At 56.5% G+C, this 17,150-nt stretch overlaps 2 protein-coding genes across 2 annotated transcripts; one reads left to right on the top strand and one right to left on the bottom strand.

The window, feature by feature from the left end:
* Positions 1-311: 311 nt before the first annotated feature.
* On the bottom strand, positions 312-9,934 carry XAB2 (XPA binding protein 2). Its single transcript, XM_029051565.2, has 19 exons — positions 9,702-9,934; positions 6,467-6,615; positions 5,904-6,027; positions 5,556-5,753; positions 5,176-5,310; positions 4,370-4,534; positions 4,118-4,262; positions 3,866-4,017; positions 3,590-3,709; positions 3,361-3,492; positions 3,141-3,272; positions 2,725-2,838; positions 2,215-2,377; positions 1,925-2,115; positions 1,543-1,665; positions 1,268-1,439; positions 978-1,107; positions 524-630; positions 312-431 (listed from the first exon to the last, which is right to left on the bottom strand). The coding sequence occupies exons 1-19, from the start codon at positions 9,810-9,812 to the stop codon at positions 370-372; spliced, it is 2,625 nt and encodes an 874-aa protein (XP_028907398.1). The 5' UTR covers positions 9,813-9,934; the 3' UTR covers positions 312-369.
* Positions 9,935-9,966: 32 nt separating this feature from the next.
* LOC114806547 (protein PET100 homolog, mitochondrial) lies at positions 9,967-17,125 on the top strand. Its single transcript, XM_029051577.2, has 4 exons — positions 9,967-10,168; positions 14,551-14,637; positions 15,559-15,591; positions 16,637-17,125. The coding sequence occupies exons 1-4, from the start codon at positions 10,142-10,144 to the stop codon at positions 16,712-16,714; spliced, it is 225 nt and encodes a 74-aa protein (XP_028907410.1). The 5' UTR covers positions 9,967-10,141; the 3' UTR covers positions 16,715-17,125.
* The last annotated feature ends 25 nt before the right edge of the window (positions 17,126-17,150 follow it).

The raw sequence follows: 17,150 nt of genomic DNA, 5'->3' as shown, positions 1-17,150 counted from the left end.
GCACAGAGGCCTTCTACTTCCGCACTAGTCAGCCCCACGGAGGAAGGGGAGGGCCAAGCCGCCTCTTGGGTGCTTTGGTCCCCTGCCTGATTTTCTCTCACACACCCACACTTGGCATGCGCCGGCTCTCATCCTGGCTCCCTGCCTTGAGGGAGAAGCAAAGAGCCCAGTCGAGGCTCGGGGAAGGGAGGAGGTACACCATTACTGCCCTCCTGCCTGGGCCGGGGCTCTCTGATCCTTCCTTGCCAGAAGCGGGACAGGCAGAGTGGCCGTGGCCCACCCCTGGCAAGAGAAAGGGAAAGGAGGCAGAATTACAAACCCATTTTTATTAGCAAGGTGGGGGGTGGGGGGGAAAGGGGGAGGGCGGGCTCAGTCTTCCTTGAGCCCCCCAAAGACAGCGGCCGGGATGCTCTGTTGCTCGAGCTGCACCTCTGTGAGAAGGGAAAGGGGGAGTCAGAGGCCTCTGCCGTGAGGCTGCTCCCCCCCGCACCCAATCCCCGTCGCTTTGGGCCCCTTTACTCACCATTGGGCTGCAGCTCTTCCTCCTCATCTTCCTCCTCCTCTAGTTGAATCTCCTCAGGGTTGGCTTGCTGGGCCAGCTCAGCCAGCTCGTGGCGGGAGGCGTCACTCCTGGCCCATGATGATAATTGTGGTATTTGTTAAGCGCTTACCGTGTGCCAGGCACTGTACTAAGCGCGAGGATGCAGTCCCTGTCCCACATGGGGCGCTCACTCTCAATCCCCATTTTACAGATGAGGTAACTGAGGCACTGAGGAAGTGAAGTGACTTGCCCAAGGTCACCCACCAGACAAGCGGTGGAGCCGGGACTAGAAGCCAGGTCCTTCTGATGCCCAGGCCTGTGTTCTATCAACTAGGCCAAGCTGCTTCCCCAGAGACATGCCCACACCCGGAGAGACGGTAGCAACAGCCCCAACCTAACCCTCCCTTCCAAGGGCCCGGGTGGCCCGGCCGCTCACCTGACAAAGAGGATCTTGCCCTGGGTCCTGGGGGCTCGGTCCCGCTCAGCCTCGGCTGCTAGCTGCTCGGCCCTCTGCTCCAGCAGCTTCATGTCGTCCAGTCCGCTCTGACCCGGGGCCAGGTCAGACACTGGGCAAGCAAAGAGGAAGGTGAGTGGGGTAGAGCTGGACTCGGCCATCTGCCCCACGGCCACCCCCAGCCCCCTCGTCATCACCACCGCTGGTGGCTACGGGCCCGGCCGCTCGTCGGCAATCCCGGGGGCAGGGGGCACGAGTAGGCGGGCTCTCACCGGTGCCCGTGGCATTGCTGTAAACCTTGAGCATCTGGGAGGCCATGAAGTTGACTTGGGTGTTGTACGTGGCCTGGACGCTGCGGCGGATCCGCAGCATCTCCCGGATCGTGTCCTCATTCCCGTGTCGGATCTCAAAGTCCTTCCACGTCTGCCAGAAGGCCCCTGTCGTCTGGAGGCGGGGAGGGGAGAGAGGGCGTGAGTGGGCCTTCCCCCGCCGGCTCCCTCCCACCCCTGCTGCGCCCCTAGCGCCCCCGCCCACCGCCGGCACCCACACGGGGGTCGCAGATCTGGGAACAGTAGCTGTAGATGGCGCGGGCTCGGTCGATCTCCCCCAGTTTGCACTCCATGTCGGCGAAGCGGAGGCACATCTCTCGGGCGTGCTCATCTGAGAGCACCTGAAGGGAGGAGAGGGGCGGGGCCGTCAGTGGGTGGCTCGGCAGCCAGTCGGCCCACGGGTTTCCTGGGGTCCTGCACAGGCCGGAGACCTGTTGCGGCCCCACCCAGCCTGTGCTGGGAGCTAGCGGCCCGCTAACAGATACCAGCAGCCCCCACCCCCTCTCTACTCCGCCAGCTCCCGAAAGGATCAGGGAGAAGGGTGGCGGCTCTAAAATGACCTCTCCCACCACCCCCTCCACCCCGAATCCAGGCCCCCACCTCAATGGCTTTCTGGTAGATGCTGCGGGTATAGGTCACGCCGTAGATCTCGGCTGCCCGCTTGATGTAGATGTTGAACATGTCATGCTGCTCGCCGGGCTCCACGGCCCGGGTGGCCCGCTCGTACACGGCCATGGCGTGCCGGGCCAGGCCCCACTCCTCCTCTAGCCGCGCATACAGCAGGTACAGGGCTGGGGGAGAAGGGCGATTGGGGGAGAGAGTGGGTCAGCGCTGCCCTGAGGGGAACCCCGGCCCGCCCCCTGCCCCCTGCCTCCCGCCCCTGGCCTCACTCTTGGCATATTTGGGAGGACAGCCATCCAGCGCCTGCTCGAACAGGTCCCGCGCCCGCTCCAGCTTGCGGCCCCCGTAGCGGGCGATGAACTTGGTTAGGTACGTGCTCCAGATGTCTGACACGTTGGGCCACTTGAAGAGCGAGATGCCGCGCTCGTAGGCCTAGGGTGGGGACGCACAGTGGACGCTCAGGACCTGGAAGGGACGCGCCTGCCCCCCTCCATCCGTCGATCCGTGGTACTGAGCGCTCGCTGAGTGCAGCGCCCTGCACCGAGTACTGGGGGGGGGGGGGCATAGGGGTGGGAGGCTCTAGTGGTAGACCCTTCCCCTCAAGGAGCCTCACAGTCTGGTAGGGGAGAGAGAAGTTAAAAGAAATCACATCTAGGAGAAGCGGCAGAATATAAGGAGATGGACCAAAGTGCCTTGGGGCTGGGGTGAGAATCAACGCTCTTAGGGGGTAGGGACTCAAGTGCCTGGGCCATGCTCCCTTGAGCCCCGGGGCCCCTGACCTTGAAGCTCTCCTCGAAGTAGCTGTGCTCCTCCAGGAACATGGCATAGTTGATGACGATCTGGGGCGTGGCGATGCGCAGGTCCAGGATGCGGTCATACACAGCCTTGGTGGACTGGGTGGGGTTAGGGTGGGCCGGGGGAGGTGGGCGGTTACAGAGGAGGGAGGCCACAGAACCTCCGAGAGGGTTGTGGGAGGTGGTGCGGGCGGTGGGGGGTGAGGCAGGTCTGAGGAGCAGCCGGTGCTGGGTGCTCAATGATGGGAGGGGCGGGGGGGGGGGCGGGAGGGTTCCCGCTGGGGCAGCTTGTGGCTGATTCAGGAGCCTAGGCGGTCCTGGAGAGGCAGAGTGGGGAGCGGCCCCCGGCGGCGGCGGGCCAGAGGTAGGGGTTGGCTGTGGCGACGGTGGGAGAGCCTCACCTGGAAGGTGCCCAGGCTCTCCTCCAGGTCGGCCAGCATAGACCACACCTTCAGAGACTTGTAGACGCGGTTCTGCACGGGCTCCGAGCTGTCAAAGTACTCGGCTCGGCGGGCAGGCAGGGCGGTTGCTTTCTGCGGGGAGGTACAAGACGCCCTGAGTGCCCGCCCGCCCCCCTCTCACTGCCGCGCCCGCCTGCCCGCCCCCCCCACGGGCCCTTACCCGCAACAGCCGCAGGGCCTGGTCGTAGTTTTCGTGTCTCAGCTCCATCTCCCCGCACTCACACCACACGCTGGCCAGTTCATCCACCTGCTTGAAGTTCACCTTGGTGGCCTTCTCCAAGATGGTGCGGGCCTGGAAGGGAATGGGGGTGGTGCTCGGTTCCTCCGCCGCCAGCCCCGGATTCCAGCGCCCTTTCCCCCGGTTCCCACCCCCGGCCCCTAGGCCTCACATCCTCCAGCTGCCCGTTGTCTTCATAGAACTTGGCAAAGGCCACCCACAGCGTGTGGGGTTTGCCCGTGGCCTTGAAGGGATCCACCGTCTGCACGGCCTCTGTGTAGGTGTTGATGATCTGGAAAGAGAGATGAGGCGACGCGGGGAATGAGAGAGAGATGGGAGAGTCCCGGGCCAACGCCCGGGAAAGACCGGACTCCGGGGGTGAAGCCGACGGCTGGGGAAGAGGGCGAGGCTCCAGGTGTGGGCGGAAATGGGGGGGGCGCCCGCTCACCTCTCGGGGCTGGCCCTCGTGTAGCTTGACGCGCTTGTGCCACTCGTGCACGTGGTGGGGGTTCTGGCGCAGCAGGACGCTATTGAGCAGCAGGGGCCGCCGGCCGATGAGCTGCTCGAACCGGGCCAGCCGCAGCTCCAGGTCCACATCATCTGAGGGCACGCAGAGGGGGAGGGTGAAGCGGGGCAACAGGTTAGAAAACCCCCCACCCCGGGCTTCAGGGAGCCACCCACCCCCAGCTCCTGGTCTCACCCTCTTCCTCCCGCCCCAGCTCCGAGGTGGTTTCCATCTTGGCGGCGATCATGCTCTCCTCAAACTGGGCATAGCTGTCAAACACCTGGGTGAAGTCCCGCACGGTCACCACCGTCTGGATCGCCTCCTCGTACACGTCCCGGGCCTGAAAACCAGTCGGCGGCATGTTGGGAAGGTGCCCCGCACCCCCATCATGTGTGAGCGTATGTGTGGCCTCACGACCGCCCCTTCCCCCACCACCAGACGCGGCACCTTCTCGAAGTGGCCGCTGCGGATGTAGTAGTCAGCCAGCGAGCACCAGAGCTTGCCTAGCTGGTCGGTGAAGCGAGTGAGACCCCCGCGGATGATGGCGCCGACATTCAGGGACTGGACCTTGTCTGGGTTCTGGGAGATCAGGTCACACAACTCGTGCCACAGCTGTGGGGCCAGAGAAAAGGTCAGAGTCCGGGCCTCTCCGGCCCTCCCGCCGGGGAGGAGATGCCCTCCATGGCCCCCAGTGGGATCTGTTGAGGTCCTGGGTGCCATTTTGTGCTGCTTTTGCAGGAGTGCTGAGCGTTTCTCCAGAAGGACCTCTGACACCCGCTCCCCTCCCCCCCCGCCCCCAGAGTGAAGCCTGAGGCCACATCCGAGCTACACCACCAAGTAGGAAAAAAACCCCGGAAAACTCCCAGACCCGAAACCACACAGTTCTGTAGAGGGGCTAGCCAACCAACTCTCCACGCAGGACCTAGCCCGACTCCTGTCCTGGTGTCTCCCCAACTCACTGGCTTCCCCATCTCCTCCCATGCCCCCAAGGATAAGAGTTTGGAGAAGCGGCACAGCCTAGTGGAAAGAGCCCATGCCTGGGAGTCAGAGGACCTGGGTTCTCATCCCCACTCCTTCCCTTGGCTTCTGGAGGCTTTTGGGCCTCCGTTTCCCCATTTGCAAAACGGGGATTCAACGCCCATTCTTCCTCCCCGATCACCTCGCATCTATCCCAGAGCTGAGCATGGGACTGGGCAAACAGTAAGCACTTAACAAATACTACAATTCTTATTCACCATCGGGTGGAACCTGACCTGGTAGTTGGATTTGCCCTCCTTTGAGATGAAGCGCTCATCATTGACGACGGTTGCCAGGCGCTGAGCAGCCTCGTCCAGCCGGTCGATGGAGCGCAGGTACTCGATGTATTCCTCTGCGCTCTCGGGGCTCAGCTGAAGACCCCACCAACCATCCATCAGCCTCAAGCTCCCCACCCCCCGGCCGATCCCTTTCCCTCACTTGGCCCAGGTTGGTCAGGTAGAGCGGGAGGATGGAGAGTAAAGAGAATGCCAAAGGAAGCGGAAGATGTAGGGGGCATAAATTAAAAAGCAAGGTGGGCCCCGGTGGGGAACGAGCAAGGGATGGAGTCTCTGGGTGGGAAGCAGGGGAGGGGGCTCGGGTCGACCCGTGGGCTCACCTTGAGGAAGCGGCGGTACACTCGCACGGCCGTTTCCGGCAGCGGGTGCAGGCGCACGAAGCGCAGGTAGAGGGGCCAGATGCGTGGGTGTTGGGTGATGGGCAGGGCCCGCAGAGCCCGGTCGAAGGTGCGGCGGGTGCGGGTGATGAGGCCCTGCTCCATCAGGAACTGGCAGTAATCCAGCCACAGGCGAGGCATCTGGCGGGAAGGCAGGGGGAGGGAGCTCGACCCCAGCTCGGAGACAGCTGGCGGTGAGACTCCGGGGCTCCCTTCCGCCTCAGTCCCCGTCTGGGTCTCCCTGGTCCAGGCCTGGCACGACCCGCCCGCCCCGGTTCCCCACCTCCTGACCTTGTGCATGAACACCAGTGCTCGCTCATGACAATTGTTGACGTCTTCATAGGCTGGGTCAGTCACACAGCGGGACTTCACCTGGCCTCGCCGGGCCTTCAGGTAGTGATACCACAGCTTGTAACTGCGACACAATGGAGACGGTAACAACAACAGCTGTATTTGTTAAGCACTTACTGCGTGCCAGGCACCGTACTAAGTGTTGGGGTGGATACCAGCAAATCGGGTCGGACACAGTCCCTGTCGCGCGTGGGGCTCAAGGTCTTAATCCCCATTTTACAGATGAGGTAACGGAGGCCCAGAGAAGTGAAGTGACTTGCCGAAGGCCACACAGCAGGCAGGAGACAGAGCTGGAATTAGAACCCATGACCTTCTGACTCCCGGGCCTGGGCTCTAGCCATACATGACAGGCCTGGAGGTGGGCCTCTGCCATCAGTTTCCCCAGTCAGACCCAAGGGGCCTTGGCTCCCCTTGGGGCCCCATCCTGACCCAGAAGGGACAGGGGAGAGAGTCTGGGGCCCGAGAGGGAGAGAGGAAAAGGCAGGCAGGGCAGGGATGCTCACCTGCCCGGAAGCTCCTTGAGGGCCCGCTCGTACAGCAGGTTCAGCGCATGGCGGGGGGCACTCTGCTTAAACTCGATATAGCGGAACCAGCACTTGACGGAAAAGGGGTTCCGCAGGATCTCCTCCTCATACTGCAGATCCTCCTCTTCCTGGGGAGAGGGTGGGAAACCCCGGGGGTCATGGGCGGGAGCTGGGAAGGGTTCAGGCAGGGTCATCACCATCATCGCCCCCTTCCCCGACCCCGTCCCCAAACCGCGTAGGGGCCAGTGGAGGAAGGGGGTGTTGCTGCTCCCCTCACAGTTGTTCCCGGGCCAGGTTTGGGGGATAGTATATGAGATCAGTCCCTGGGGGAGAGCTCTCATTAGAGGGTCCTCCACCTCCGGATGAAATCAACCAATCAATCAACAAGATTTGTTGAAGGTGAAAGATTTTACTAAGCGCCTGCACATTGCTGCCCTCAGTGGGGCTTAAATAGCTGAGGATGACCCCCAAATCAACCTCTCTTTTCTGTAATCTGAGGCACTTCTGCTTCCAGGCCATCTCTTTGTGGATGTCTCGCTGGAACCCCAGGCTCGACTGTCAAAAATGGAACTCCTCATCTTCCCTCCCAATTCCCCACCTCCACCTCGCTTTCCCACCATTGTCGAAAACACCACCATCCTCCCCATCTCTCTCAAGCCTGTAACTCTGGCATTATCCGTGACTCCCTTCTCTTTTTTATTTTGACACTCTCCCCCCCACCCCACCCCCACCTCCATCCAGTCTGTCACCAGATCCTGACAGTACTTCCTCCGTGATATCTCCAGGATACGTCATCCGTCCCTTCTTCTCCACCCAAACGGCCACCATGCTGGTCCAGCCATTTGCCATTTCCCATCCCCACTACTGGATCAGCCTCTTCGCTGACCTCCCTGCCTCCGGCCCTTCCCTTCTCCAGTCCATACTTCACTCTGCTGCCTGCATCATTTTTCTAAAAAAACTGTTCTGCACCCAGCTCCCCACTCTGCATCAAACAAAAACTTCTGACCGTCGGCTGTAAGGCAATCATCTCTCTTCCTCCTACCTAGCCTTGTTCCTCTCCCACTATAACCAAGCCTGCACACTTTGCTCCCGTCACTGTTGACATCATCATCCACCCCATCTCATGTGCCTGTATATTTTTCTCGACTTTATCTCTCTCATTCGACTAGTGCTTAGAACAATGCCTGGCACATAGTAAGCTCTTAACAAATACCAGTATTATTATTGTTGTATATTCAGTCTGTCACCGCATCCCACCCATTCTGCCTTCACAACACCTCTAGAACCTACCCCTTCCTCTCCATCCAAACGGCTGTCACGCGAATCCAAAACTCCTATCACAGCCCTCATCAGCTGCGGGATCAGCCTCCTCACTGACCTCCCCTGCCTCCTGTCTCTCCTCTCTGCAGTCCTTACTTTGCTCTGCTACCCAGATCATTTTCCTAAAAAACCAAGGGGTCCACATCTCCCCACTCTTCAAAAACCTCCAAGGGCTGCCCATCCGACTCTGTGTCTAACAGAAACTCCTTACCGCTGGCTGTAAGCAATCAGCTGGCCCTCTCCTATCTCACCTAACTGATCTCCTGCTTTGACCCAGCATGCACACTTTGCTCCTCTAACAACAACCTACTCACTGAACCTCGATCTCTTGTCTTGCTGCTGCCCTCTTGCCCACATCCTGCCTCTGGCCTGGAAGTCTCCTCACCATCCAACAAACCATCATTCTCCCCACCTTCAAAGCTTTATTAAAATCGCATCTCCTCCAAGAGGTCTTACCTAAGTCCTCATTTCTCCTATTCGCCCTCCCTTCTACGTTGCCCACACATTTCCTTCAAGTACTTGAAACTCATCTCACCCTGACAGCACTTATGTCCATATCTTTACACTCTGCCACTTCTCCTATTAGCAGCTTACTTTAATGTCTGTCTCCCCTCTACGTTCCTTATGGACAGGGAACAGGTCTCCCAAACTCTGGCCTAATGTCTAATACAGTGCTCTTCACCCAAGCACTTAATAAATACCACCGATCTTCAAAACTCTACTACGATCATCACATCTCCTCCGGGAAGCTTACCCGAATTAATCTCACCTCTCCAACTATCGCTTTAGTCCCTTCATAATCTAAGCACTTAAACTACCACAACCCCCGGGGCACTTACGCATGTATCTCATATACTGTTCCTCCCCGCCCCCAATCGGTAATTGAAGTCTCTCTTCGTGATCCCTCGCTAGATTGAAAGATCCTCGAGGGCAGGAATGTTCACTAACTTTCTGGGGCCCTCCCGAGTATTTAGTAACAATAAGAATGAGAAGCAGCGTGGTTTAGCGGCAAGAGCCCGGGCTTGGGAGTCAGAGGGCGTGGGTTCGAATCCCGGCTCTGCTGCCTGTCAGTTGGGTGACTTTGGGCAAGTCACTTCACTTCTCTGGGCCTCAGTTACCTCATCTGGAAAATGAAGATGAAGACTGTGAGCCTCATGTGGGACAACCTGATTACCCTGTATCTATCCCGGAGTTTAGAACAGTGCTCGGCACATAGTAAGCGCTTAACAAAAACCAACATTATTAAAAATGGGGATTTAAAAAAAAAGTGAGACCCACGTGGGACAATCTGATTACCCTGTATCTCCCCCAGCGCTTAGAACAGTGCTCAGCACATAGTAAGCGCTTAATATAACTATTATTATTATTAACGGTGGTATTTGTGAAGCGCTTATTATGTGCCAAGCACTGTTCTAAGCGCTGGGATACAAAGTATTCAGGCTGTCTCACGTGGGACTCACGGTCTTAATCCCCTTTTTACAGATGAGGTCACTGAGGCCCAGAGAAGTGAAGTGGCAGAGGCGGGATTAATAATAATAATGTTGGTATTTGTTAAGCGCTTACTATGTGCAGAGCACTGTTCTAAGCGCTGGGGTAGATACAGGGTGATCAGGTTGTCCCACGTGAGGCTCACAGTTAATCCCCATTTTACAGACGAGGTAACAGGCCCAGAGAAGTGAAGTGACTTGCCCACACACAGCTGACAAGTGGCAGGGCCGGGAGTCGAACCCATGACCTCTGCCTCCCAAGCCCGGGCTCTTGCCACTGAGCCACGCTGCCTCTGCCTCCCAAGCCCGGGCTCTTGCCACGGAGCCACGCTGTTTCTCTCCGTACACCTTGAGCGGTCCCCAAACGCCACCGACGATGCTGACGGTAGGGCGACTCCCGGACTCACGAAGAAGATGTCGGTCCGCTCGGGTCGGGGGCCGGCTCCAGCCTTGATCTTAGCCTGGGCTTTGACTTCGACTTCCGACTCGGGCTCGGGGGCCGCCGCCGCCTCCGGCATGTTCGTCTAGTTGAGTTCGTCACCTACCGTCCAGCCCGCCGCCGCGCACGGCGATTTCGTCAGGCGTCCCCGCCCCGGCTAGGGAGAGCGGCCGCTCCTATAGGCCGAAAGGTGGACTGTCGTCGCTCGGCGGCGGCCATCTTGGCCGGCCTCGGCCCGAGGAGGAAGACCGGAAGTGGCGACGGTCGCGCCGCAGTGGCCGCCAATCGAGCACGGGCTCCGGATCGGGGTCCACCAATGGGAGGCCGGATTGTTGCGGGGTGGCGAAAAAGGGGCTGCGCCGCTCCCCGCCATTGCCGAGGCGAAGGGAAAATCCTGCCCGGACCAAGATGGGGGTGAAGCTGGAAGTCTTTCGGGTCAGTGGGAGCTCGGAGGGAGAATTTAATAATAATAATAATCAGGGTGTTCGCACCCTCACCTCCCAATTCCATGCGGCGCTTTGACTAAAGTGGAAAGAGCCCGAGTTGGGGAGTAACTGGGCGTTCAGGGGTTCGAATCCCGGCTCCGCCACTTGTCAGCTGGGTGACTTTGGGCAAGTCACTTCACTGGGCCTCAGTGACCTCATCTGGAAAATGCGGATTAAGACAGTGAGCCTCATGTGGGACAACCTCATAATAATAATGTTGGTATTTGTTAGGCGCTAACTGTGCAGAGCCCTGTTCTAAGCGCTGGGGGAGATACAGGGTCATCAGGTTGTCCCGCGTGAGGCTCACAGTTAATCCCCGTTTTACAGATGAGGTAACTGAGGCACAGAGAAGTTGTGACTTGCCCATAGTCACACAGCTGACAAGTGGCAGAGCCGGGAGTCGAACCCATGGCCTCTGACTCCAAAGCCCAGGCTCTTTCCACTGAGCCACGCTCCTTCCCCAATAATAATAATAATGTTGGTATCACCTGGTAGCCCCCCAGCGCTTAGAACAGTGCTTTGCATATAGTAAGCGCTTAACAAATACCATCATTCAAGCGCTTAGTACAGTGCTCTGCACATAGTAAGCACTCAATAAATACTATTGAATGAACTAAAGACTTTGGGACCCAGTTTGGGGGGGGCGTTGGTTTCCCCTGGGAGAGGGGTTAGGTGTGGGATGAGGTAAGGGATAATAATGGCATATGTGCCAAGCAGTCTTCTAAGTGCTGGGTCAGGTACAAGATCATCAGGTTGTCCCACGTGGGGCTCACGGTCTTCGTCCCCATTTTACAGACGAGATAACTGAGGCCCAGAGAAATGAATTAGCTTGCCCAAGGTCACACAACAGACAGACGGCGGAGCCGGGATTAGAACCCATGTCTTCTGACTCCCAAGCCCGTACTCTTTCCACTAAGCCACGCTGTCTTTGAGCAAGAGGCCAGTCTTATCAGGTGGTCCTATTTCTTGAGCACCTTTTGTGTGCAGAGTACTGTACTAGGCACGTGGGAGAGTACCCTAGCATTAGTACAAATAATAATTGTGGTATTTATGAAGCACTTTAATATGGGGTCAAGCACTCTTCTAAGTGCTGGGGGTGGATAGTGGATAATCAGGTCGGCCACAGTCCCTGCCCCACACAGTTTAAGCAGCACGAATAATACTAATAATAATTATGGTACTTGTTCAGCGTTTACCATGTGCAAGGTACTGTACTAATGCAATTAGATCCCTGCCCTCAAGGACCCTAGAATCTAGCAGGGGAGACAAACACTGCAATATATTACCGATAGGAGGAAGTAGTGGAGTATAAGGCGATGGACATATGTCCTTATACTCCATAGGAGATAATAATGTTGGCATTTGTTAAGCGTTTACTATGTGCCTAGCACTGTTCTAAGCGCTGGGGTAGATACAGGGTAATCAGGTTGTCCCACTTGAGGCTCACAGTCTTAATCCCCATTTTACAGATGAGGTAACTGAGGCACCGAGAAGTCAAGCGATGGAGTATAAGGAGATAGTGGGTGGGGGTTGAGGGCTTAGGTGACAGTCACAGAGGGGGAATCGAAAGTGGGGAGAGCACTATAAAGGTCGTTTTGATATTTAACTACGAAAAGCTTACTATGTGCCAGGAGGAGATGTGACTTTGCAGAGGAGAGAGTTCCAGGCTAGTGACATAAATTTGGGAGTCACATATTATAGTATCGAGGTGGTAGTTAAAGCCATGAGAAGGCCCGAGCTCCCCAAGGGAGACAGCGTATGTAGAGAAGAGGAGATGATCCAGAACTGAGCCCTGAGGGGTACCTGCAGCTAGGGAATGAAAGGCAGCGGAGGGAAACCGAGAAGGATCGGCCATAGAGGTTGGAAGAGAACCAAAAGAGGACAGTGTCAGAAAAACCTGGAGAAGGGGCTGGCCCACATTGCCAAAGCCGAGCACTTGAGAAGGATTGGGATAAAGTAGAGTCTGTTAGATCTGGCAAGAAGGAGGTTATTAGTGATTTGGCGAAAGCCATCGCAAAAGAGCAAAGAGGGTGGAAACTGGATTATAGAGGGTCAAGAAAGGAGTTCCCCTGTAGGCTGTAAGCCTTTTATGGGCAGGGAATGTGTATTGTACTCTTTCAGGTGTTTAGTACATAGTAAGTGCTCAATAAATACCACTGATTGATCAATTGAGTTGGAAGAGAGGATGGGGTGATCGTGATTGTGTACAGTCTGTTTGAGGAGTTTGGACAGGAGCGGGAGAAGGGAGTGCTTTTTTGTATAGTGCATTGTACCCAGTGGGTACTCAATCAGTGATATTTATTGAACACTTACTGTATGCAGAGCACTGTACTAAGAACTTGGGAGAGTACAGTATAATAGAGTTGGAAGACACGATCCCTGCCCTTAAGGAGCTTACAGTCTACAGGGGGAGACAGACATTAAAATAAATTAGAAATAGAAGAGCATAAGGATTTGGACAAATGTAGAAGCATAGAAGAAAAGTGGAAAGAGCATAGGCTTGGGAGTCAGAGGTCGTGGGTTCTAATCCCAGTTCTGCCATTTATCAGCTGGGTGACTTTGGGCAAATCGCTTAACTTCTCCGTGCCGCAGTTACCTCATCTGTAAAATAGGGATTAAGACTGTGAGCCCCACATGGGACAACCTGATTACCTTGTATCTACCCCAGTGCTTAGAACAGTTCTTGCTACATAGTAAGCCAAATGCCATCATTATTATTGTTACTTATTATTGGAAGTTTTGTGGGGCTGGGGTGAATATCAAAGTGCTAAGGGGTACACAGCCAAGTGCATAATCAGCTCTGAGAGAAAGGTGGATACGGGAAATGAGGGCTTAGTTAGGGAAGGCTTAGTTGGAGGAGATGTGATAATAATAATGTTGGTATTTGTTAAGCACTATGTGCAGAGCACTGTTCTAAGCGCTGGGGTAGATCCAGGGTAATCAGGTTGTTCCACGTGAGGCTCCCAGTTAATCCCCATTTTACAGATGAGGTAACTGAGGCACAGAGAAGTTAAGTGACTTGCCCACAGTCACACAGCTGACAAGTGGCAGGGCCAGGAGTCGAACCCATGACCTGTGACTCCGAAGCCCAGGCTCTTTCCACTGAGCCACGAATAATAATATCTGTTAAGTGCTTACTATGTGCCAAGCACTGTTCTAAGCATTCAGGTTGTCCCACGTGGGGCCCACATTTTTAATCCCCATTTTACAGATGAGGTAACTGAGGCCCAGTGAAGTGACTTGCCCAAGGTCACACAGACAGGTGGCGGAGTCGGCATTAGAACCCACATGCTCTGACTCCCAAGCCCGCGCTCTTTCGACTAAACCATGCTGCTTCCAAGGGTTGGACAAAGTCCCTGTCCCACATGGGCCTCACAGTCTCGATCCCCATTTTCCAGATAAGGTAACTGAGGCTCCGAGAATAATAATAATGTTGTCATTTGTTAAGCGCTTACTCTGTGCAGAGCACTGTTCTAAGCACTGGGGTAGACACAGGGGAATCAGGTTGTCGCACGTGAGGCTTACAGTCTTAATCCCCATTTTACAGATGAGATAACTGAGGCACAGAGAAGTGACTTGCCCACAGTCACACAGCTGACAAGGGGCAGAGTGGGATTCGAACCCATGACCTCTGACTCCCAAGCCCAGGCACAGAGAAGTGGAGTGACTTGCCCAAGGTCACAGAGCAGAAAAATGGCAGAGCTGAGATTAGAACCCATGACCTTCTGACTCCCAGGCCTGTGCTCTTATCCACTACACCATGCTGCTTCTCATGTTAGGAGTCACTAAATACCTTTTCTGTCACTGCTGCTACTAGGGAGCTGGGGCAATAACTGGATGATGCTGTGGGATCTGGAGAAGGACTTTTTAGGATGGGGAGATGTGGGCATGTTTGTAGGCAGTGAGGAAGGAGACGTCGGAAAGTGAGCACTTGAAGATGGCTGTTGGCTTTTTGCACACGCTCAGCTCTATGCCCTTGTAAGCTTTTTTTTTCTTCACACATGCTCAGGCCTTTGGAATGTGATGGCCCACAAGCCAAAACACTTGCTCTTTATCCCCCTAATGAGATCCAAACTAGCTAATAATGAGATAAAAGGAAGGTGAGGGAGAGGAAAGGAATGGTAATGTCCAGAGCCTCAATCAATGGTATTTATTGAGCCCTTACTGTGCAGAACACTGTACTGAGTGTTTGAGGGAGTATGGTGCAACAGAGTTGATAAGCACGTTTCCTGCTCCCAACCAGGTCAAAGTCTAGAGCCCCCTGGCTCCCCCCTCTTCCCAAGCCCACGAACACTTCTCTCTGTAACCTTCCTGTCTCTCCTTTTCCCCTAGATGGTGTTATACTTGTCCTTCCCTGTTGCCATGTTCTGGATCTCCAACCAGGCCGACTACTTTGAGGAATATGTTATCAAGCGCAAGGTGTGGGCTGCTGGGAGAGCAGAGCACCTGGGCCCCACTCCAGTTCGTCAGTCCTGTCCAGCTTCTGGGAGGGGAACAAGGGTTAGAGCAGAGGCTGACTTCGCTGTGTTCGGTGGTTTCAGGGGTTAAGGCTCTCCTCATTCTTGGGACTCTGACTTACTCAGACTCAGGCCCAGCTGGTCAGATCAGTGTAGGAGTGCCCACTTCGCATTTTGAGCGTATGGGTTAACTTGGGGCTTGGCAGCGGAGGGTGGGACCTCGGGGGGCCGAGAGGCAATGGGAGGGGAAAGAGGAAAAGAAGAGAGGAGAGGCCGGTAACAGCACTCACCCTTCCCGCCGAGCTGTTTGCTCTCCATCGTCCTCCTCTGCTGCTTTTCAAGCCCTTTGGGACTAAGGGTTCGGCCCGAGCAGCCCGGGGCCGAGGGGTGGGTGGCGGGCACCCCGCGGGACGGGCTGGTCTCCCGGTTTCAGGATGCCCGGGACAACCGGCAGGACTGAGGCGGGCAGATGGGTAGCTCTCGTGGGGTTCTGAGGCCAAGGGCAGCCCCTCATGCCAACCCCAGAGCCCCAGGAGGACCAAGGAGAAGGTGGTGGAGGCTGACAGTTGGCCAGCCAGGCACGGGAGTGGAGCCAAAATCCGGTCCTTTTCTGGCTCAGCGGGGCAGGGAGGGCTACCTGCCCTGGCCGAAAGGTCATTGGCTTCGCCCCCTCGGTGACGATCTCATGGGGCTGACGGTCATCCCGTCCCTGCGGGCCCAGGGGCTCTCCAGGTGAGATTGGTCTCGGGCTGTGTTCCACCAAAACACTGGCCTTCCCCCTCCCTGCTTCCCTGTCCAGGCCCTACTCAGGTGGGGAATGATGGGGTCTGTCCATCTCTCTGACCTTCCTGAGTGATGGTTTCTTTCTCTCTTTCCTCCGCAGAGGGAGATTTACCCCCCTGAGCGGGAGGACCAGGTGAGTCCCGGGCCCCCGGCTCTCTAGAGCACCCCTGGGGGGGTGGGGTTGGGGGTCTGTCAGGTGATGTCAATCAATGGTATTTAATGACCACTTACTGTGGGCAGAGCACTGTACTAAGCACCTGGGAGAGGACAATTGAGTCGTGGGGACCACGGAGCTTAGACCAAACCCAGAGAGGTCCCGGGCCCCATCCCGAGGCCCTTTCAGTTCCTCGAGTCTCTTGCCTCAGGAGAACTGTTCCCCATCGAGGAGGTGTTCCTGGGGTCAGAGCAGGTTGGATTCTAATCCCGGCTCTTCCCCTTGTCTGCTGTGACCTTGGGGAAGTCACTTCACTTCTCTGGGCCCAAGTTTCCTCATCAAATAGAATGGGGATTCGATACCTGTTCTCCCTCCTATTTAGGTTGTGAGCCTCACGTGGGCCAGGGGCAGGGACCTGATGATCTTGTATCTTCCCCAATGCTTAGGTCAGTGCATGGCCATAGTAAACACATCACAGATACCACAATTATTCTTATTCTTCCACAATAGGACTAGTGGGTTCCAGACTGGGCCTGTTCCCCTCCCTGCCCTTCCCTGCCCACCCCCCATTGACCGAGTACTCATTTCTAGAGCTGGGATGGATCTAGGTCACCGAGGGGGGTGAGCGTGAGCAATTAGGGAGGGAGAAGCTAGGAAATAACCTTTAGGGATTGGAATTTTAATTTGAATGTGAAAAATGCCTGAGAATAGATGGCCCTGTCCCACAGGCATTCTGCAAATTCCCAGGTGGCCCCCTGACCCCTGGCCTGCCCCAACCTGGGGAGCCCCAGGAGGGCCTGACAGGAAGTCCTACTCTGGGTCAAGGTCTCTCTTGCTCTCTGAGGCTGGTTGAAGAACAAGAAGGCCAATCCCCCCGCCTCAGATCCCCGCCCCCGAAGGGTGGGTTTGGGCTTCAGGGTTGGGGGAGGGTAATTAAGCTGGTGGGGTGAGGGGGGGAGCGCTACTCTCAGCCTCTCCCTCCCGCAAGGTCCCTACCCCCTCACTCCCGACTCCTCTTCCTCAGCGCAAAGAGCTGGAAGATTTCAAGGAGCGGATGCGGAAGCAGCGGGAGGAGAAACGGTTGCAAGCCGTCCAGCAGTGACCCCGGACTGGGGGGAGCTGGGGAACGGCCTCCTGTAGACTCCAGAGAGGGTCCCGGGCCTCTGATGCTAAAGGTGGGCAGGCCAAGCCTCTCCCAGGCAAGAGAGCCGGGAAGTAGAACTCCTCAGCTCTTCTGAGAAGCTCTCTTTCCAGGCCCATGGTGCCCTCTCCTCCATCGATGTAGGTAGGGCAGGGCCTGGTTTCCCAACTCCACTGGAGGAGACTTTGCTCTCATTGGCCTCGGGAGGGGCCCCCCCCATCTGGAGCCAAAGCCCTCTCGGGGGCTGAGCCGAGCTTGCCAGTGAGAGGACCTGTACTGGCCTTGGCAGAACTGGAGGGAGTTCTCGAGTTTTTCCCGAACCGAGCGCCCCCTTCCCCCCACCCCCCAATAACAATGTGCAGAACCTCCTGAGATGGTGTAAAAGTTATTTATTGAC

The sequence above is a fragment of the Ornithorhynchus anatinus genome, chromosome X1 (assembly GCF_004115215.2).
Source record: "Ornithorhynchus anatinus isolate Pmale09 chromosome X1, mOrnAna1.pri.v4, whole genome shotgun sequence".
NCBI lineage: Eukaryota > Metazoa > Chordata > Mammalia > Monotremata > Ornithorhynchidae > Ornithorhynchus > Ornithorhynchus anatinus.
The sequence above is the reverse complement of the archived record's forward strand: the minus strand, read 5'-3'. Positions and strand labels throughout refer to the sequence as shown.